The sequence below is a fragment of the Beta vulgaris genome, chromosome 4 (genome assembly GCF_026745355.1).
Source record: "Beta vulgaris subsp. vulgaris cultivar EL10 chromosome 4, EL10.2, whole genome shotgun sequence".
Lineage (NCBI taxonomy): Eukaryota > Viridiplantae > Streptophyta > Magnoliopsida > Caryophyllales > Amaranthaceae > Beta > Beta vulgaris.
The window spans coordinates 614773-638002 of NC_079205.1; the positions used below are offsets into that span (position 1 = coordinate 614773).

The 23230-nt window shown below is 34.2% G+C and overlaps 2 protein-coding genes across 3 annotated transcripts; both read left to right on the plus strand.

The window, feature by feature from the left end:
- Window positions 1–2125: 2125 nt before the first annotated feature.
- Window positions 2126–7905, plus strand: LOC104891885 (peptidyl-prolyl cis-trans isomerase FKBP16-1, chloroplastic). Of its 2 annotated transcripts, XM_010677669.4 has the most exons (8): window positions 2126–2263; window positions 3378–3557; window positions 3654–3688; window positions 4198–4291; window positions 5457–5517; window positions 6273–6318; window positions 7465–7535; window positions 7667–7905. In XM_010677669.4, the coding sequence occupies exons 1-8, from the start codon at window positions 2196–2198 to the stop codon at window positions 7742–7744; spliced, it is 633 nt and encodes a 210-aa protein (XP_010675971.2). In that variant the 5' UTR covers window positions 2126–2195; the 3' UTR covers window positions 7745–7905. The 2 variants fall into 2 exon arrangements, with proteins under 2 accessions (XP_010675971.2, XP_019104734.2); XM_019249189.3 differs by lacking the exon at window positions 7465–7535.
- A 7569-nt stretch (window positions 7906–15474) lies between these two features.
- LOC104891977 (cellulose synthase-like protein E1) lies at window positions 15475–22006 on the plus strand. Its single transcript, XM_019249188.3, has 8 exons — window positions 15475–15855; window positions 17032–17350; window positions 17635–17778; window positions 18054–18185; window positions 18865–19077; window positions 19452–19676; window positions 20434–20778; window positions 21356–22006. Exons 1-8 carry the CDS (start codon window positions 15584–15586, stop codon window positions 21905–21907), a joined length of 2202 nt encoding a protein of 733 aa, XP_019104733.2. The 5' UTR covers window positions 15475–15583; the 3' UTR covers window positions 21908–22006.
- The last annotated feature ends 1224 nt before the right edge of the window (window positions 22007–23230 follow it).

The following is a 23230-nucleotide window of genomic DNA, read 5'->3' on the forward strand; positions in this document are numbered from 1 at the left end:
AATCAAAAGCTTTCACCACATCTACTGTTGCCGAACACGCCCTATGTATAGGTAGAGGTTGAGAAAAGAAGGGTCATTATCAAATAGCTTTACTTGAATTTGACGTAAATGAATGAAATTCATGGTTAGGTTATGAGTTTATTTTAATTTGTGGGTTGATTTAATTGAACTAATACGAAAACTTGTTTATCAACTAAATTATTATGAGTATTGTTTAACGTGCTTGGTAATAGTATAAAGTTTTTTTTTTCTAAGTTTAATTAAAGTTATGTTCTTTGGTTATTATATTTTGTTCATTTGAGATTGAGCCTGAAATGTGTATGCATAACATGTATATAATATGTCACATGTTCTTTTATCATGTATAATTTGCTTCATTTTATGTATGTGTTTGTTTGATAAACGGGTTAACAAAAGAATGAGTCAAGTAACTTGTGCAAGTTTAATAAGCAACTTAATTTATCAGCTTATAGGATGTATTCGTTCAAATTGAGGATTTTCCACCTATCCAAATAACTGTTAGATTAAAAACGGGATAATAAATCATAACTAGTAAACTCGACATAAAGTTTACATAACTTGATATCTTTCTTCATAAAGTTCAAACTTATACTTCTCTAAAATATTTTCTTAATCGATTTGGATTAAGTGTTTATATGACATAGTTGCAATAAGTCAAATATATCTAACGTCGAATATAAAATTTACCCTTATCCCCTCTCAAACTATACCATACATCAATCCCCTATTGCAACATTTTCCTCCTCACCCACCCCTACCAATATATTTGCAATTTGTGCTGGTAAATTATTTACTAGCAAGATTAAGTTGACTAATGCATGATTAAACACATGACACTTTATTTAATACAAGTAATCAACACAATTCATATTTCGAAACTTATAGTAAGTCGACAAAGTTTGTGCTCACATGTCTTCAAAATAATTGCCTATGTACCAAAAAATTACAATTTCAACCTAAGCAAATACATTTCGTTTAGAGAATCTTTTGAGGGGTTTAGCATCTTATGATTCATATCCTTATAATCAACAGTGATAGTAACCATTAACACACATACAACTGCTCTGGTAAGAGACCGTCTACTTTTAATTTAAAAATAAGAAATGTTTCAAGCAAAACGTTAAGAAGAGAACAAACCACCTTTATGAATCTAGTGACTAGTTTAATATATCCAGTGACTAGTTTAATATAGTCAATTCTCACATTCTTTAATCCATTCGATGAGACGCCCAAGTTAATTTTTAAATTTGTCTGTTATATGTAGTTCGAAATTCAAAGTGAAACAAGGGAAGGAGCATAGAAGGGACGACTAGGTTGGTAGTGCAAGATGTCCAAGGGTAGTGGTAGGTTAGAGTGAGACAAACTGGGATTGAGTTAATTTTATATTAAAATTAAACCGCTTATTCTAATAGTTTAAGGTAAGTGCAACATGGCTCGATCATTATTGAGTTGTGATTCTAATAATCAAATTGATCAATGCAAGCTGGATTAAAAAATTTATAGCCAATATAGTATATAAAACTGTAGATTTTATTAAAGTAGTCGATCGGTTGAATGTAGCAAGTATAAGTTTCCAAAATGTTTTAATGTTAAGTAAAATTTTTATGAGAGTTTGAGTTTTTCTTAGAGGGAATTAAGTCGGTAAGACTTTCCTAAATTTACGCAATCAAACAACTCTGGTGTTTTCTACTTCACATGAACTTTTCCATTCTCATGATTTTTCATGTCAATAATTCTCTTGCTTAATATAAAAAGACATTTCAGAATTCTACCATTGTTAAGTGTTAAATTTATGTCAAATTATATTTAAAAAATTATCGAACATCTATATTATTTCATAATACACCAACAAAAATGTTAATCATCAAACTTTGCATTAATGTCGGTTGACAAGTGTGAAATTTAAAGTATCGCAAAAATGCAATAAAATAGATCAAAAAAAACTTGAATGGACCTAGTTTACAATAACTCATTATTGTATATCGAAATTATATGATATAGTTATTTTTCATTTAATATAGTCAGTTTTTATATAATATAATGACTTTTTATATAGTAAAGTTTTATATAATATAGTTAATTTGCCGATATAGTTAGTTATAGTCATCCATTCATCAAGTCATCATCTTGTATTATACTTGAGGCTTATAGCTCCACATCTCTGCTGCTCAACAATGGCAGTCACTTCTGCCTCTTTGCCGCAATTCGTGATTTCACGTTCCCGCGCTTCATTGCAACAAAGGTACGCTACTATATTTATTCGATTTCAATGAATCCTTTTTCATATGTTGTTAGGCCATTTAATTGCCAATTGTATAGAATATTGTATTGGTTAGTCTTATATTGAAATTTATTAGGAAATTTAGGGTTTTAGTGATTTTGATTTCATGGGCTGATTTTGAATTTTTGATGTTCAACATCTATAGCTTTTTGTTAAATTTTTGCCTAGTTGAATATTGTTTGCAACATGGAGTTATCTCTAAGAAGCAATTTTATGATGGATTGAATGAAAAACATCAGGTTAGTATATGATTATATGATGTTACATGAGCATCTTTTTAAAGTTATTTTTTTGGGAAATTATGTCAGCTTTTAGATTCCATGGAAAAGGCTGTCTTTTTTTTTGCTTGATTTTAGTACTCCTACAAGATTGTGGATTATTGGGGCATGACCATTATGATTGAATTGAATATTTTGTGGAAGTAATAGAACTTGGATGCATCAGAAAATAAGTAGAGTAGGAGAAAATAAGTATTGCTTTGGATGGCAATAATGTAGTTGTAATTGTGGGCATCATTGTAGCTATTTTTGTTGTGCAAAGGTTACTCTACACATTGGGAAATTTATGATGGATGTTAAGTACAGGGAGTTCATTTCTGAATTTTTGATTTCGGGGGATGTGGTAGAAGCCTAGAAGGGGAGGGTGACAGAGAGCAGACACATTTATAAATCGTGCTCCTGTTCCCTTTTTGTTGTTGTTGTTGTGGGAGTGAGCTCTTTGGAGTCTATGCCTCAAGCAAATGATTTGTGTTGTTTATACACAAACTTGGGTTCTTAGAAGACTCCTGCATTCGAGATTGGTTTCTAAGCAAGTTCGGTAGAGGTAAGGTTGGTTAGGAGGATTACTCATTTGCTGCCAGACTATCTCTCTTAACAATTAGAGCCTTTAATGCTTATTTTGACAGATGCTCTTTTGAAAACATCTTTCCAGGTTGGATTCTTTAACATAACTTTGTTGAAATCATAAGGTTTTAAGTAAGGTGGCCATTTTATTTGTTGAAACAACTATATGGAGATTTCTTGTATGATTCTACTGTTATGCAAGCTAACTTATAGTCTCCTATTATCTGATACAGTGCCGATACGAGGAAAATCATTGTTGCTGCAAATTACTCTGTTGCCAAATTTGCTTCTCAGACTGTTAGAAGCCTTTCAAGAAGGTTGTTGCTTTTTACAGGATTTGTACCTATCTTGTCTAATGGAGATCTTGCACTTGGTGCGCCAATACCTCAGATGGAGGAGCCTGAGATAATTCGGTAATACACTAATTTTAGTGTGTGTTTATTATTATTACTGGCGTTCTACTTACCTCATCTCTTGTGTAAATGACATTTGGTTTTTGAAGTATCCAGTACCAGGAAGCTTCCTGGTGGCATAAAGGTTCAAGGTACTTTTATTATATGACATCACGCTATTTTATCTTGCAAGGTTGCTAGTCTAGCATATGTTCCTGTTTTGTGTGGATTATACAATATATGTGAAGTTTGTTCATACTGAAAATTTACTGGCTGAAGAAATTGCTTCCATACTTCTAGAAAAATAGGTCTATGGTTTGTTGGCTTGTTGTACCAAATGCCTTGCTCTTCAGTCAAAATGTCTATACCTTCTCGAGAGTAATTTTTGTGCTGCTCATCTAGTGTGCTTTCATTACTGAGTAAAATTATTTCTGAAGTTTGTGTCTAAGAGAAAGAAGGGTGTATAGGACTGAGTTCAAGATGAAAAGGACTATTTCTATCAACTTAACCATCAGCAGAGCTGCAACTCCTATACATTGCCTTGACTTATTATTTAGCAAGAAATACCCATGTTTAAGTCTTTACCAAGAGAGATATCGTCTTTAGTGCATGGTCCACCATGGAAGTTCTGAATTTAATACTTTAATATGGTCTGTTTCAGATATAGTCGATGGAGAGGGACAAGCAGCTAATGAAGGAGATGTAGTAGTATTTAATTATGTTTGTCGGCGATCAAATGGATATTTTGTTTACAGGTATGTGTGAATTTCAATTCATGTCTCCCCCACCCCGATTGGTACTTTCTCCTCCCGACCTTTTCTCCCCTGCTTTTCTCAAATCAATAAGAAAAGGGAAGGGCTGGGTTATGCATCTCTTTGAGTATCAGAATGGTGATATACAGCCAGTAATATAGTGTAATGAGCAATTTTCCTTCAGTAAACACTTATGTTGGACATAGATTATCTTTTCTCATGGATGCAAGTGCAAGTCGTTGTGTGCTTGTTTGTCATTTTGGGGTACGTAGAAGTTCTAACTTTCTTAACTGCATCTCATTTTACTTTTACACTTTGTTTGGATAGGAGGAAACGGAGAGAAAGGGAAGGAAAAGAAGGAGTGGATCAAGTTCCCTTGTTTGGATAAGGGATTGAGGTAAGGAAGGGGAAGGATCCATTTCCCTCCCTCTTTAATAAACATCATCCTTCTTAGGGGGTGTTTGGTATGAATACCGTAAACGGAATGGAAAGGATTTTGATAAGGAGGGGAAAGGGTAATAATAAGTGTTACCCTTATTAGTTGTTTGGTATCCTAATGGAATAGAAAGAAATATAACCCACTCCTTTTCCTCTTGTTTGAGGAGTGAAACGTTATTTGTTTCCTTAGGTTTTTGAGTGGAAACAACTTGGGGGGATGCGTTTCCCTCAAGTAACGGTAATTGTTACTTTACACACTAACCAAACAAGTAGAAACGGATTTTGTTATTTGATTCCGTTTCTTTTTTGAAAAAACATGATACCAAACACCCCCTTAAATTGAAGTGATTTGGAGGGAAAATGAAGCTTCATCTCCTCCCTCCCTCCCTTTCTTTCCCTTCCTCTTCCTTTCCCTCCTATATTGCTATCTAAACAAAGTGTTAAGGAGTATAGGAAGTCAATATGGACCTAGCACAAAATAGTAAATATTGTCTAGATATTTTATAAGAGATGGAAGAAATCATGACATAAATCCATCATGTATAGTTCTTCAATAAAATTTGAATTCTTGATTCCCATAATTGTTATTCATAATCTCTCTCTCTCTCTCCCAACCTTATTCTTTATCAAGTTGTGGAACCTATGATCTATTATGTCACTTCTTTTTCCCATGACTGTGCAAAGCACCAGTTTGTGCCCAGATTCACCGTGTTTGATGCTTATAATTCAGCACAGTAGATCAATTTACTGGAGAAGCCACTCCTGTTACGCTTCCACTGGATGAGTCACAGGTAAATAACCTGTGTAATTTGTAAATAGAGTTCTAGAAATAAAGGATATGGTTCTCTGAAATAATGTAATTCTCTGAATTTTTTTTGCTTGTTATGTAAGTAGTATCTAAGAGATGTTTCCCTTAATAGTACTCCTATCTCTTATTTTGATGCTTTGGCATGTGGGCATGCACACACTCTTATTTTGATGCTTTGGCATGTGGGCATGCACACAGCACATTGTAAGGTATTAACTAGCCGTCTTATAGAATTTCCCGGTTCTATACAATCTTTGTGGAGTAATAAGCATTCGATGCCTTTCCAATGAAGTGTTTGTTCAATGAAACACATCCATATCTACCTACCCCTTCAAAGTCGACACTCAACAACATCTTGGGAGGTACTTCGTCCATTCCATATAAGTTGCAACATGAGGGGGGGGGGGATTCAAGGAGTGCATTTGAAATGGAGAGTGATGGAGACAAATAAAAGAGGGACCTATATGACGAGGAGAGAGAAATAGAGAATCTATTACCAAATAAAGTAATGTTGCAACTAATTTGGAACTTCCTAAAAAGTAAAGTGTTGCAACTAATATGGAATCAAGGAAGTATTAGGGTAATGGTACTGTATGGTGCTTCTTGATGCTTAAAGAGTTTGCTTCATTGGTTGCATAAATATCTCTTTGGTCATAGTGTGTTCCCTTTAAAAGGATAATTTGTTATATTGTAGATGTGTAACAGCACAAGTGATTGATTTGTTTTGTCCTTCAACAGATCATAAAAGGCCTGAAGGATGTATTAGTTGGCATGAAAGTCGGAGGTAAATTCTGATTGACATTTATCTCTTTGGACACATCTTTTTTAGGAAGATGTATGTTTGTTTTATTTGGCTTTTGTATTATTGGCTGAGCACCTCATAATCAAATAGCTTGTCCGGTTTTTGTATTATTGTGACTCCATTCTTTTCACCTGAAAAACTGTTATTTGACCTTTCTATAAATATATTTGAACTTGTATAAACTTTGTTGAACTTATTGGAAACTGAACTTGGTTAGCTAGTATAGCATGTGACATATTGGCAGTAATAACTTTGGTTAGGTCCAAGTCTTGATAGCAACATACCTGATTAGAGAAATCTGAGAGGTGGGACATTGAGCACATCTTAAAGTGTCTGACATTGCAGATGACTAATTTGAAACTGCCTTAAGCTTTAGGTTGGTTGCTGTAAAAAGTCTGCCTTTCTTTTGGTAAGAAATTACAACTCAAAATCTATTTAGATCTGCTCAAGATGTGTCTGAAAGAAGTATGTACCTTAGTCTAAACATGGTTTTTTTTTTCCACGTCATTTATGTTATTTCATCCTCCCCGTTCTTTGCATTGCTTGATTTTGATCTTCTACTGCTAGCTGAGAGACGGAGAACGGGAGAAGGGTTGTGGGGACGCTACTTAATTCAAGGGGAGAAAAGAAAAGACGGTTCTTCACAAGAGTTTATGTTGAGGGTCTGTGGGGCATCTAGGACATTGGAGGACTGAGATTTAGGAGAGGAGAGGGAGGAGATGCTGCTGGTTGAACTTTAGGCGCCTTGTTCGTTAGGATCTTGTTCGAAGAAAAAATTAGGGAAAAGTTCCAGCCTTCCAGGTGAAATAATATCAAGGTGCCACAGTAAAAATTTACGAACCTAGTCCTTGCTGGTTTATGTGAATTTTCTTAGGTTGGTAATTCGGTTTTCTTCTGCGTCTGTAGATGCTATGTGCTATCTTTTCTTTTTTAAGCTGTATAAATGTTTATCTAAGGATCTGATACTTTTCTTTTTCTTGATGTAACATCTAGATTTCCCCCTCTTTTCACTTTCGCTTTCTTGCTTTTTGGTTTGATTTTGTTGCACATTATTCATGTTTTTTCTTTTTCTTTTGGCATATCTTTCTTGATCCACTGACTGGATCATGCGTCGCTGAACTTTTTCAGGAAAGCGAAGAGCCTTGATTCCACCATCTATGGGATATGTAAATGAAAACTTGAAACCCACCCCAGAGGAGGTTGTCTTTTCTCCTAAATGGAGTGGACCCTGTTATATGTTTGCCGTTTTACCCTTTATATATACTTAATGTGCTTAAATCCTTTTCATGTATATTATTTTCTTGTATCTTATCATGGTTGCTCCTTGCAGTTTGGCCCTCGACGTAGCCTTCAGTCTCATGTGAACGAGCCCTTGATTTTCGAGGTGCAGCTGTTGAAAGTACTGTAATGCTCATTTTATGCTTCAGTTTTCACATGTTGCTCAGTGTGCACAAAAGAATGAAAGATAGTTATCACATCTTTTTTGCGGGATTGTAGAAAATGTTTCTTTTATAATCCTATTCTGGATATCTTGAAGCTTATAATTTATGATTAGTATGTTCTGTACCATTCTGGCTTGACTTGATGCTTCTCTCTTTGAATTCTAATTTTGATAGCTCAATGGTTGTCCCACTCTCATATTCTCGAATAAAGACGCTCGAAAAATTCCAGAGGAAAGTAGATATGAGACAAATCAAGAACTTGTTCATTAGTTTTCATGTGTAAGCTCAATGGTCGGTCACCCTCTCATATTCTCGAATCCCGTACATAACTTTCTGTATAGTCACTCCTCAAATTTACAATAGCTAACTTTCTTAATTGCGTTAGCTTTGACAAACCATTCTATCCACAAACGCGAGCTTTTGTAGCTCCATGAGATTGTCCAACACCCTGTGCTCGACCCCTCGTGTATCTTTACTAATACCGCGTTTATGCCAAAATTTTGATATACAAGAAAGTGTTGTAGCTTGTGAAGGCGCTCAGTTCCTTGTGGTACAATGTATGTGAGAGCAATATTATTTTGAGAAGATATTGACAGTTGTGGTGTCTCAAACACCCAAGACTAAAATTAGCTTCAACTTGAAAAATGCTCTGTTGAAACTGAAATATGTGGAGCTACATAACTATATAACTCACATAACAAGAAAAAAAAATTCTGATTATCTTGGGTGATGACTATTACCCAAACGAGTTGTTGGACAGTGCGCGATTGGCAGCAAAAATATTTTAGGAAAAATAAATGCTAAGCATTAGCATAAGCAAGTTAGGAAAAACTAAGACATTTAAACATGATAAACAACAACATATGTTCAAGTAGAATGGCAATTTTGGCCATTGTTGTCTTACAAAAGATCACATGGATATTTGCTAGGAATATAGAGCTATGTGAGCCTCAACACGTCGTCGTATATTAGCAAACCATCTCAGTCAAGATATAAACCATAGTGACACTGTCTCATCACCTCAGTCAAAAACACATTTTCACCTATGACAGTCAAAAAACCATCTCAGTCAAGATATTAGCAAGTTCCATCAGTGTGTTATGTGTATCAGTGTATGAGAGCTTTCGCATTTTCACCTATGACAGCACAACCATCTGCAAGCTGACCTGACAAAACTTACAGTAAAGCAGGCACCTACATAGACATATAGTAAGCTGATACAGTATACACTAAGAACCAAGGAACTTAAAACTTTACTCCACAAGGTATATCATCAAATCAATGACTTGAACAAATTTATGGGTATAGTTATTGTTTATGAAAGTGGTGAGTTCAAGCTCGCATAAACAAAGAAACCATTTTAAGCATGGAAATGAAAAGAACTAAGAGAGTAAAAATGCAACACATTTACAAGCCAAGATCAACTCAAAACCAAAATTAAGCATAGGCCACACTTGACACTCCACAGGAACAACTGAGAAACTATCCAACATTAGCGTAGAAAACTTTTAAAAGAAGCTAATCAGCACCATAAATCACAAATTTGAGTTGAACCCATTTAATGTTGGGTATATGACATCATATGGAGCTCATGGAGGTGTATGGGTGTGGAGGTGAGGTTGCGTAAAGGGAAAACGTCATATGGGGCATAAGGCTGACTTTGAATGTACATATCTCTCAATATATAAATGGTTTGAGGTGATTCAAATTGGAGGTGATAACTTGTTCCGAGAGCTTTCCAACGATAGGTCAAATGCCCAATTCCGCTGAGAAAAGAGAAAGTTATGACTGTTTTACGAAGAACTGACGAAACTGTTTCGTCTTGCATCTCGCCCGGTCAGGTCGGGCGGATTTCGCCCTGGCACTTTATGTCGGGCGCGCAAGCAGCTTTGGAAAAGTGAAATCCCGCCCGGGCGGGCGGATTTTGCCCGGGCAGCCCGAGCGGTTCGGCGTTTAGTCCGTAAAACGCGTTTTCTCGAAGGAGGAGTATAAATAGATGCCATAAATCGACATTAATTGTATAATCAGACAGCGCCATTATCACATCTCCACTGCTGTCTCGCACCACAGCACCCTGTTCAATTTCAGCTTGTCCCCTGTAGGAGGCATCCACCATTCCACCTACTCTCAGCTTGTACTGCACTCTTGTTGCCATGACCGTATTTGGGCATGGGTGAGAGGGACATGTGCCTAGAGCCCAAAACACATCGCGCAAATAAGTAAAGGTGAAACAGAATAAAAGGAAAAATAGAAAAAAATGGAAAAGAAAATATCACTACAAAACTAGAAATGCTGCCGACAATTAAGCTTATTGTGAATTAAGTTTCTTATTCAATTCTCCCACCTTTTTTTTCAATTCAATGTCAAATGCTCAAAATTTTTGGGTAATTTCTCTCTTTTCTATGCAGTTTTTGTTCTTTATTCGATTTTTTTAGGTTTTGCAAATTTTGAATTTTATTACTTCATTTCTTGACCAAGAATTATTATAATTATTTGAGAATTTCAATGACACACTGTATTTTTTTCATATTAACCAAGTATTATACATTAAATCAATTTAATTATACTGAAAACTTGATTAAGTAGATTAATTTTGATGAACGACTGATCGAAAATAGATTGGGCTATAGAAGTAGACAGACTAGGCCATGAAAATATATTTTTATTTTTATGTCATGTTGTAGACCCTTAAAGGTTGTTAATTTATATAAATTTCAATCTTTTTTTAGTTTTTAGTCTTATACTCTCACTTGTATTTTCGTTTAATATAAAATTTTGATATTTATATCGTAGAACTGCATAATGAATCGGAGTAATAAGATGATAAATTTAATTTTACCCCTATTGTTTTTTGTTCTAAATAAGTTTAGATTAGTTCATAATATTTTATTAAAATAGTGCAAAGCAAATTAATTAAAAAGAACATACCTTTACTCCATAATTTTTTTTAATAAAATTTTGATATTATCTAATATAAATTTCAATTATTTTTTATTACTTTATTTCGGTCCACGATAAAAATTTTCGCCTTTTTATTAATCATTTAATTGTGCATCTTTTCAATTTCTTTTTTTGGATTTTCTGATTGACATGTTAAATGATCAAGTACTTACATCCTTATTTTAACGTTTCTTTCAAAAATTTCGGAACAAAAAATTGTTTATTTTTCGGTCTAGACCGAAAAATAAAATATTCAAAAAACTTGGACTTAATCAAGCCCTAATATGTAGGCTCGCCCCTGGGCCTCCGAAATCTTAGAAACGTGGCTGCTTGTTGCCCACCACCATTAAATACACAACCTTCTTATACTCTTACAACACACTTACTTAAAGCTTTTCCAATTTGCCCCATCATGATTCATGTCACTCTCCACTTTGTTAAATACCCTACCACTCCCCCCAACCACAAAGTCCAACACAACATATCATTACATGGATGACTCGGCATCACTGTGCTTCCACAACCTGTATATTCCAAGTTATGCTCTCCATAAGATCGCTCACCGTGAACACATTATCACTTGGAGTCTGGAGGAGGAGCTCTTGGGGTCGTCATTCCCTTGTTACAATCTGTTAGAACACACGAATCTACCCACACTCTTATTGACCTTCCATCCCCTATCAACTAACAAACAACTTGGGTAAACAATGATTCCACATTTAACTCCACTAACACAATTAACTTATCATAATCAAATCAAATAACAAATCCTAAACTATAGGAGCTTATTTCCAAGGATAAACCTAAAACTAGGATATTACTTACTACAACTAACTTATTAGATAATATTATATGTAAAGGGTAGAATGGTACTTTACTAGTCATAGGTCTGTAATGTCAACATTATAAATATTGAATGTCAGGTTAACCTACAACAGGTTAACACAATTATTTCCCACACTTGTACATGGTATCAGAGCATGTCTTTCCTGCAACAACCCTGAAAAATCGAAATTTTGGATGGGAAACTATCCATACATTCACTGAGCCATACAAATCAAGAACGTTAGCAAATCTAATAGGTGTTATGGGATTTTCGGGTTCATCACAAGACAATATAAACAGGTCAACCAATCTATCAATTGCTACTTGTTGGGCTGCAAGTGTTATGCCGTCCATGAACTGAACAGTATATACACCATATTCCATAAGATCTTCATCTCGAAAGGCAGATACAGAGTGACAACAAGTAACAATTACCCATGGGTTGACACTAACTAGAAAACCAGTCCAAGATACGCCAATTAATGACGGCAAGAATGCAGGTAGCAGCGAGTGACGAGCAGATTCAAGCAGAGTCCAGCAACTAGAGACAAAGAGACAGATGTTTAGGGTTTAACGGCAAACGAGAAAGACGCATAAAAGGGAAGCCTGCGGGAGATGTTTTGAATTTTTGGGCTATAGAATTGGGGCAAAATGTTACCACTCCTGTTGTTTGTAGAGTAACATTGTCTCTACTTAATGGAGAACTTCTTGCTGATCCAACAAATTATCGTAGTATGGTCGGTGCATTGCATCCTTATAAATTTCAATTACTTTTTATCACTTTATTTCGGTCCAGGTTAAATTTTTCCGTCTTTGATTCTTCGATGGTTGTAACTTTATTTGTAATTTCTTTATTAATCATTTAATTGTGCATCTTTTCAATTTCTTTTTTTGGGTTTTCAGATTGACATATTAAATGATCAAGTACTTACATCCTTATTTTAACGTCTCTTTCAAAAATTTCGGACCAAAAAATTGTTTATGTTTTGGTCTAGACCGAAAAATAAAACATTCAAAAAACTTGGACTTAATCAGATCCCTAATATGTAGGCTCGCCCTTGGGCCTCCAAAATCTCAGAAACAGGTCTGGCCATAGGATGTTTAACAATCGAACAAAATCGATTGATAAACATCCTAATAGGCTTACGTTAGGGGTTCCCGTACTTCCCTTGAGTTCAGAAATTTCTATACTAGGGTTGCCTGCGGGCTGCGGCTGATGTTCAGACCGATCCCGAAAACTTTGGTTTGACTTTGGAGACTGAAGAGTCTACCATGGAACGAGGAGGAAAAAAAGATAGAGCAAGAGCAAGGTGGAGGGGTAATACAGGCAGAGGAAAAGGCAGAACCAAGGGAGGCAAAGAAGAGGATAAAAAGAAAAAAGATAAACTACGTGCATATGTCCTAGTTTCCTCGACTCTTGATGAGCAAATGATTTTGCTTCTATATAGGCGTGTGGATGTCTACCTTATTGCTATTAGGGATGTCAAAAAAAGATGGTGGAAATTCAGTGTGAATGGTTTAAACACGCTTTTTGACGGGGCTTTACTCCAGCCCGATCCGATTTCTGGGCGGGTTTGGGTATATTTTTTTTGTCCGGCATGATTATTTTAGTCTGAAAAGCCCGTTACCGGGCTTTGGTTAAATTTTGGTTCGAACAAAGGACAATCATGCTAATGTCTCAGTGTCACTAGAACTTGTACAAAACAATTGCATAAGAAAAAAAGCTTACATGGCTTAATATTTTTACCTTATTATTAGTTCTTATCAGAAATAATAAAATTCACATAAGTTCAGACTATTTTATATAAGTTCGTATAAGGTTTAATAAGGACTAGTAACTTGAGACACGTTCAGATGAAGTCTAATAAGGATTAATAAAGGCGTTCAAATAAGTTCAGACAAGTTCAAGTAAATTCAAATTAATTCAAAAAAAAAATTGAATAAAACATGCCCAAATATAGTAAGTTGAATAAAACAAGCTCAATATCATAATATCTACTATTCTTCTCTAATTTATTCCTCTTATCAATTGACATATGCTTCTAAGCTTTCTTACTGTCAATTAAGGTTGACACAACTTGATAATCTGACCTAAACTTAATATGAAATAATTTTCGGGTTCAAGTTGAGATTATCGATCCGAAACAAAAAAAATATATGGGTTAAGTTTGGGACGGGTCAACCTGAAATTGACCGACTTTCATAACTTATATCACCTATTTTCTAATTATAAAATTGTATTGCGCCATGGCCATTTCTTAATGTGAAGCAGGTGGCCTTCAATTTCTTTCTTTTGACTCTTCTATCCACGAGGAGTAATTTGAATTGAAAGTGGTAATACGAAATTGAACTTTTTAGACATATAATTGGAATGGATGGATATGAATGGGAAGTATAGTGTAGAGAGAGTGAAGGAAATTCTTTTAAGAATTGGAATTTCCCTTGTATAATACATAAGCCACATTGGTTAAAAGGTTAGATATTTCTTTTTGTAAGGATCACTCTAACCCTAAGACTATTATGACAATTTTGTCAAAGGAATATCTTAAGCTTTGTGGAATATCTAATTTACATATCTAACTGTGAGATCACTTTTTCATATTTGAAGGAATATTATTGCATTATTGTGGGTTAACCAGTTAGCAGAATTTGATCATAGAAAGGCCGGAAGAACTAGATACCCATATAGGTTCGTCTGGAAGAGGGTGGATAGGGAGGGGAATGCCTCTGATGCAATTAATAATGTGAGCCGGAAGACAAGTTTTAAGTTTGCGAAGATCCCAAGTTTTATTGGGGAAAATGAATTCATTTAGATGAAGGGTAGGTACCAATATACTTCTAACTTTTTCATTTGGTATCCAAAATTATTTTAGATTCCACATGACACCACGATAGTTTGTATTAATTCTCTATCACAGGATTCCATTAAAAAAAGTTAGGGTTTTGTCTCAATTTGTGTGTTTTAGTTTCGGTGTCGAAAAAACTCGATTAATGTTTCCTTTAAAAATGCTCGATTAAACTTAGATTCTCCCCCTCTGTTTTTTTTTAATCTTGACCCTATTCTTACTTAGAAAAAATCTTTTCAATTTTTTTCAATTTATAAGAAAAAATATACTCATGTGGGATCTTGTTTGATTCGTCTCAATTAGTACATTATTGATATTCAATCATTATAATTTTTACTAATATATGATGAAATATATTTAAGTTCAAAGATGTGCATTGGGAGATGTGCAAAGGAAAGTGAGAAAAATAAAAAAATAGAGGGAGTACTTACATAAATTACCGTGAAAAAAAAGGAAATGAAAACTATATTTTGAGATAGAGGGAATAATATATTTATAATATTTTATCATTGTGCATTGAAAAATTTAAGTCACTCCCCCAAAAAAGGAAAAATTAGAGGCCTAAATTCGATAAATAGCACTAGAGAGTAGAGTGTTCATTTTGGACAAAAAAGGATCTGAAGCCGATCCGAAAACATCAGACATCCGAAAATTCGGATAGGATATCCGAAAAATAAAAATTTAAAATTTTCAAAGGAAAATTTATAAAATAAGTTTCAAATCGGATCATAAGATATTTCGGATAACTGGCGTTGAAAACGGACATTTTGGGATATTTCGGATCAGATATCCTGAAAAATTCCCATGTTTCGAATATTTTCGGATATCAAAAATGAAAATTTACAATACTATTCGATTAGAAAATTTCGGATATCAAAAATTTCGGATATCCGATCCAAAATATAAAAAAACTAAAAACTCTTGATAATTAGTAATTCTCAGATGTCAGCACATACGTGACCATTGGACACAATTCCAATATGTTTTTTGTTTATATAAAAAGAATGATTATAGTAATGTACAAGATGAGGGTCTCTTTATTGACTGAGACATTATGGAACCTTTATATATATATTTTGATGCAAAATTGGAAGTTTATATATGGACAGAGCATAAACAACCATCTAATAACAATCTAAAAAGAAAGATAAACACAGATTAAGGAAAAATAAAGAGAGAAAGAGAAGAAAAAAGATGGGAAATGATGAATATTTTCCTTTGTTTGAGACGAAGCAAGCAAAGGGAAGATTGATTTATAGAGTTTTTGCAACTTCTATTTTTGTTGCAATATGTATGATATGGATATATAGAGCTACTTTTATGCCCATGAAAGTTGAAGAAGGAAGATGGGGTTGGATAGTATTGTTTATGGCTGAGATTTGGTTTAGTTTTTACTGGTTTCTCACTCAAGTTCTTCGTTGGGATTGCATCTATCGTTATTCTTTCAAAGATAGACTCAACAAGAGGTAATTTTTCAAGCTCAAATCTCTTCATTTTCGTATGTTTTTGTCAGTTTGGGGGTATGATTTCCATGTTATTAGAATATATGGACTACAGTAGAGAATATTTACTATGATAAGAGAGGGACAGTAAATAATACAAGATTATTTACATAATCTAACACATGTCAAAGTAGTTTCGGCCTATAATTAAGGATGTTTTGGCCTAGTGGTTAAGATTGAGGTGCTGTGACGATAGGTCATAAGTTCGAATCTATCTTCCCTTTCTTTGTACTTTGTACTGCCTTCATGGCTCATATGGATAAAAAAAAAGTTCCCGCCTACTCCAATAATTGGTTGGGTCAAAGTTCCGAAAGAAATAAGGTAAAGAGAAGATGCCTATAAGGCTAGCTATAAGTTAAAAAAATTTACAAGGACTTGGTTCACACTTCACATTAAGGGTCTATCCTTCTAAGTGTATTTTCACTTCAGTTCAATATAGTTCATTTTAGCTTAGTTCCTAAATTATTATCATTACTATTAGTTATAATTTGATTCAATTCAGTTCGATTGCAATCAATTCAGTTTAATTTAATTCAATTCAGTTGTTTTATACTGAAGAGAACATCAGTCCCTAAGTTTAGTGTGGACCTAATGCTATAAGGCTGATTTGCCGAGTTCCTCTCATGACCGAGGGTTGAATACGGAAATGGCAAATCTCTTCTTGCAGTAGCAGCTATTGAAGAGTGACAATATGTGGGAACAATAGATATAAAAAGAAGAGTATCTATAAATTGTAAAAAGTGAATATGTGAGAAAAAAGGTTACTATGTTGTAAAATGTAAACTTCAATATTTCATTATAAAAAACTATAAATGGGGACGGTATGAAAACAAAACTGTCACTAGGTTAGAGTATATTAGTTTACCTTTTAGATTCTAAAGGTGACTATATAAAAAAGAACCACTTAGTCTATACGAATATTAGTATGAATTAGGTTCATGCAAGACTAACTCTGAACGAAAAGATGGTCGAAATTTTTAAGTATGGGCTAAATTATATACTTGGCCTTTCCTTCATAAAGTTTAACATTTGGTCCTTCCAAAATTAAATTCAGGTTCAACCTCCTATTTATAGTGATAATATTGACTAATTAAGTCTCGGATCATTGTTAATATTGTTGCTTAATTGATTTTTCACAAGGTATGAGAATGAGTTGCCTAAAGTGGACATATTTGTGTGCACGGCGGACCCGGTAATCGAGCCACCAATACTGGTGATCAACACCGTTTTATCCGTCATGGCCTACGACTACCCGCCGGAAAAGCTCAGCATCTACTTATCCGATGATGGTGGCTCAATATTGACATTTTATGCTCTTTTTGAGGCCTCCCAATTCTCTAAGAATTGGCTACCCTATTGCAAGAAATATAATGTTGAGCCAAGGTCCCCTGATGCTTATTTTAAATCAATGCCTAAACCTGCTGGTACTACACATTCTACCCATTTGGCATCTATAAAGGTGAACAACCTAATTTGTGCTATAGTACATGTGAAATTTGTTTATTAGCTAAGTATGTTTATCCCGACACGTTTATGGTAGCACTGACCTAAAACTAGATTGAAATTAGGAATTTGTAAGGGTAATTATGTCTTGGGGTACCACTCCCACCAGACTTTACGATTTATGCTAGTTAGATGACATCCACATAGTTTTATCTTTCGTATGCTGCATATCTTTATACATAACCTCGAAAATTTTACTGACTTGCAAATATTGTTTTGTTTTTCTCATGCAAATGAAAGAAATTGTATGATGAAATGCGCAACAGAGTTGAGACCGTAACAAGTCTATGCCAGATTCCAGAAGAAGTACGTGCTCAGCATAGAGGATTTTCCAAATGGGATGACACCTATACTTCTAAACGTGATCATGATACCATTCTTCAGGTTAATTAGCTTCCTAAATCCAACATTTACTCCCTAAAATTCTTAATTGACAACATCTTATGAAGTGGCCGGACTTACTATCTTAAGATATAACTGTTTTTATACAGGTAAGCTTTAACGTGTATGTAATAAAGTAGTGTGAGACCGCCTCATTGAGAAATTTTAATTTTTTAGTAAAATTGGCATAGAATGTGCATGATATAAACAAATTAAGTGACAAAATTTGCACATATATATTATTTAATTTTCAATCTATTTTATATTTGTGCGCGTAGATATTGATTGATGGAAGGAATAAAGGGGAAATAGATGATCAAGGTTACCAATTGCCTAAACTTGTGTATTTAGCTCGCGAGAAGAGGCCTCAACACTCCCATAACTTCAAAGCTGGAGCTATGAATTCATTGGTAATTTTCTCTTCTACATATACTATTCACTTGTAGATCTTGCAATATTGACACATTAGATTACACAATCCACGTTACTTGGACCAAACAAGCATTGTATATACCGAAATACATGACTTGACCATATCGATTAAAAAAAATTACATATAATAGATGTTAGATGATTTATTATACTAAAATCAATTGACAACATACATACATAAATACACCTTGTATATCTTATTAGAAGTCGAATTGTATGACTCGTCACTCGAGTATGACCTAAAGTCAATTTGGGTACGTAATATGTTTTCCATTTCTATTATATTCACTCGTGTATCATGTCAAATATTTTAAAGGGTGACCAAAGAAATATTACGAATTTTTAGGGGGGGGGATCAAGAATAATTTTCATGAGATAGGGGTGCTTATTAGAAGTCGAATTGTATGACTCTTTACTCGAGTATGACCTAAAGTCAATATGGGAACGTACTATGTTTTCCATTTCTATTATATTCACTCATGTATCATGCCAAATATTTCAAAGGGTGACCAAAGAAATATTACGAATTTTTAGGGGGAGATCAAGTATAATTTTCATGAGATAGGGGTGCTTAATACACCTATATATGTGCAAATAAATTACCACCTAATTAATCATTATCTTATAAATATTTCTTGGGACATACATTTTGTGCAGCTAAGAGTGTCATCAGAAATAAGCAATGGACTCATAATCCTCAACGTCGATTGTGATATGTATTCCAACAACTCACAGTCTATACGGGATGCACTTTGTTTTTTCATGGATGAGAAGAAGAGCCAAGACATTGGTTTTGTGCAGTTTCCTCAAAACTTTTGCAATACTACCAAAAATGATATATATGGTTCTTCCCTTCAAATCATCAGTAACGTAAGTATTATATTATTAGTAGTTTTTACTTCCTATGTTTTGTATAGGGGGTAACATTTTGACTTTTCCACCATTCATGTATGATGTATCAACTTTAATCGTCAATTTCTTGTTTAATACAACTAGCTTTAGGTTATTAAATTGTTAGATTTGTCTTAACGTATATCTACATAATAGCAACTTTCGATAGTTTAAACTGGTAGATGATTAAAGATATTGGTGATCAAACTTACGCGTTAGCAAGCGTGTAAATCATTTAAAAAATGGAGGAAGTATTTCGTCGTAGTTTCCTAGATTGAGCAAGTTTTGTTTAGACACACTTCATGAATTTTATGCACTTTTCTTAAACTGTTTCTTATTTTCTGTCAATGAAGGTGGAATTCCATGGTTTGGATGGCTTAGGAGGTCCACTTTATATTGGAACTGGCTGCTTTCATCAAAGAGAAATATTATGTGGGAGAAAATACTCTAAGGAATACAAGATTGATTGGAAGAATCAAAATGCTGTGAATGTGGAAGGAACAATTGATGAGTTGGAAGAGAGAGCCAAATTACTTGCTAGCTGCACATATGAGCTAAACTCTCAATGGGGAAAAGAGGTATGCACTTAATAATTGTAACTCTCCAATCTCCATGTTGTTGGTTCGGATTACGTAGTGGATCGATCACAATTCAAAGGAAAAAACTTTGTCCACCCACTGAGTAACCCACCCACTATAAATATATAGACATTAATAATTTAGTGGGATTCAACTTAGGAGAGTTATTTATTTATCAATTGTCTATTTCAAGTGGGTAGTCTATCCAGTAGGTACTGGGTATATGTATCAATCTCCTAATTCAAATGACTAGGTTATTAGCCCAGTTCAAACTAGCCAATTTCCGAAAAATGGCCCTAATGGATCAACTTGTTAAATGAGTATGCAATAAACATTTGTTATTGTGTGTTTAAAAATTGGAAAATTTGCAAAAAAAACCTTTTAAAGGATCAAATTTGTGAAAAAAAACCTTATAAAACATTCTTTGCAAAAAGAAACCACAAACTTAATTTTTCTTGCAAGAATAAACCTATTCCCATTTTCCAATGTATTTTTTCTCAGTTTGACCCTTCTATCTTTCTTCAACCCTCTATTTCCATTAACTGCAACACCGCCCATATGCATCTCAAAAACCACACCGGAAAATGAAAATAGGTTTCATCTTGCAAGAAAAATTAAGTTTGTGGCTTTTTTCCCCAAAGAATGCTTTAAAAGGTTTTTTCTCGCAAAATTGAGCTTTCAAAAGGTTTTTTTCGACAATTTTTTGTTAACAATTTTACCTTATGTTTATCCAACATAAAACATTTTGGAATTTCAGATGGGACTAAAATACGGGTGTGCAGTCGAAGATGTGATAACAGGATTGGCAATTCAATGTCGAGGATGGAAATCAGTGTATTTGAATCCAAAAAGGAAAGCTTTCTTAGGTTTAGGAGCTACAACTTTGGAAGATACATTAGTGCAACATAAAAGATGGAGTGAAGGTGATCTACAAATTATGCTAACTAATTTTCCTTTATGGTATGGGCATAAGAAGATCAACCTTGGCCTTCAATTAGGGTATTGTCACTACTGTTTTTGGGCAATCAATTCCCTTGCAACATTGTGTTATTGTACCATCCCTTCTCTTTACATGCTTGGAGGAATTGCCTTATTTCCTGAGGTAATTTTGTTACTTTCTAAATTATGCAATTTTATGTTAATTACGGCGAAATTTTAAATGAGACAATCTTTTGAATTTTGTATTATGAGATGTGGTAACTTTTTCTATGTTAAGAATGAAATTTCAGAGGTTATTAGAAATTTTATGAATACATTAGTATGAGAGAGTCTTACCGAGAATTTCTAATTACAATAATTACATGTGAATAACACAAACTGATTTTAGCTTTTTCTTTTTATAATTGGTGTCTGCTCGAACCATCTGACATAAAAATTTGGTGGGACCACATATTAGTTACACAAAGAACATCAAAAGTTAAGCAAAATAGGCAAACATGTTACCCAGTCCTTTAGTATTGCATGACTTTTTATGTGTTCTGTATAACTAATAGATGGTTGAACTGTATCAGACCGTGTGACACAAGAATTTATTTTTGATAGAGTACAGATCTATTCCTAGGGCCTGAACCATCGGCTTAATTAAGCTTTTGGTTGAGTTGGTCCTATGACAGTTTTCTACCATTCATGTTGACTCTAAAGTACTCTACTGATCAGATTATATACTATTACTTCTCCAGTTATCAAGTCCATGGTTCCTTCCATTTGCATACACCATTATTACAAGCTACACCTACAGCTTAGCAGAATTTCTACACACAGGAGGAACAGTTTTAGCCTGGTGGAATGAACAAAGGATGTGGCTCTACAAACGAACATCATCTTATCTTTTCGCCTTCGTTGACACAATTTTGAAGCTCATAGGATTTTCTGAAATGAAATTTGTGATCACCAACAAGGTAGCTGATGAAGATGTGTCCCAAAGATATGAGAAAGAGATCATGGAATTTGGAGTTCCTTCTCCTATGTTCATCATGTTGACTACTCTTGCATTCATAAATTTGTTCTCTTTTGCAATACTAATTAAAACTTTGTTGTTAGGAGAAGAGAAAATAAGAATGATTATTGAGAGATTAAACTTGCAAATTTTGATATGTGGTGTGTTGGTTTTAATCAACATTCCATTGTTTAAAGCTGTTTTTATTAGGGTAGACAAAGGCAAAATGCCTATTTCTGTGACTGTAAAGGCAGTTGTTGTAGCTGTTACAATTGTACTTTATTTTTGTTATTAGGGTTTTTAATTTGGTATCTTTGGTTGAGAGGAAATAATAACTCCATGTAAGAAAAAGGATATAAAAGGAAATATATCATTCATGTTTTTTCTTCTTAAAGTTGGTTTTTGTTTTACTTGTAAGTTGTATAATTTATGCCTTACTATTCCTTAAATAATAAGAGACTAATTAATAGAATGTAAATCTATTCCTGGCAGGAGCCTCAACCATCAGCTTAAGCTTTTGGTGTCGGAGCCTCAACCATCAGCTTAAGCTTTTGGTCGAGTTGGTCCTTTGACATGGTATTAGAGCCAGCGTGATAAAAAGGTCACAGGTTCGAATAATCTCATCCACCCCTTCTTTCTCACTAGAATATATATTTACCGCCAGGTATGAGGGAGGCATGTGCTGCATCCACACTTCAAGCCCAAAGGGCTTTTGCGTGAGGGAGCGTGATAGAGTGTAAATCTATTCCTGGGGCCTCAACCATCAGCTTAAGCTTTTGGTTGAGTTGGTCCTTTGACAGAGACCACATTTTTATATTTCGACTATCATGCACAATTCAGTTCTTATTTTTTTTTTCTCTTCATTGAAATCTCAAACTTTTGTAACAACTCCTTTAATTATTATAATATCTTAATCATTGTTGTTAAAATCTCAATCCGGATTTTAAATCATACGATTCTATGATTCGGAAGGAACTTTTCGATCCCGGTCTTACATAGAATTTTAATTTAATAGGATCTTTCGATCCTACCCAACTACCAAAATTCACATCTATTTGGGGTTATACAGAGGTCTTGATTTAGAGCATGTTCTCATCCAGCTTATTTTCATTTCCGTTCGATTCAGTTCAGTTGTTTTATGTCGAAGAGAACATACCTTTAGTTATTTAACAGGATCTTTCGATCTGCAGCCCTTGCGTTTTATTCCACTAGTGATTGTAGGATCATGCCTGCTGATTCGATCTTACTAACTCTTATGATTCAAAATAGGGTCCCGATCCTGTAATTGGTTTTGAATAGTTCTATAACATCATTGTTTTGATGCTAAATGAGGTGTCCATTCACATCTATTTGGGGTTACGTAGAGGTCTTGATTTACTTATTCTAATTGATTAATGCAATCAACCATTGTCATTGTAATGATTTCTTAGTGGCCATCATCTCTGATTATACAGTTTTTGCGGAGTAAGAGTGTAGACTTTCTACGATTATTCAACACAAATTACTAAAACTAAACCTGAATCATAGTGTACCCTACCCCGGAAATTAATATTTGGGTTTTCCTCAACTAATTAAATTTGTCCTAATAAACTAGTTGACGAAAACCCAAATATGATAT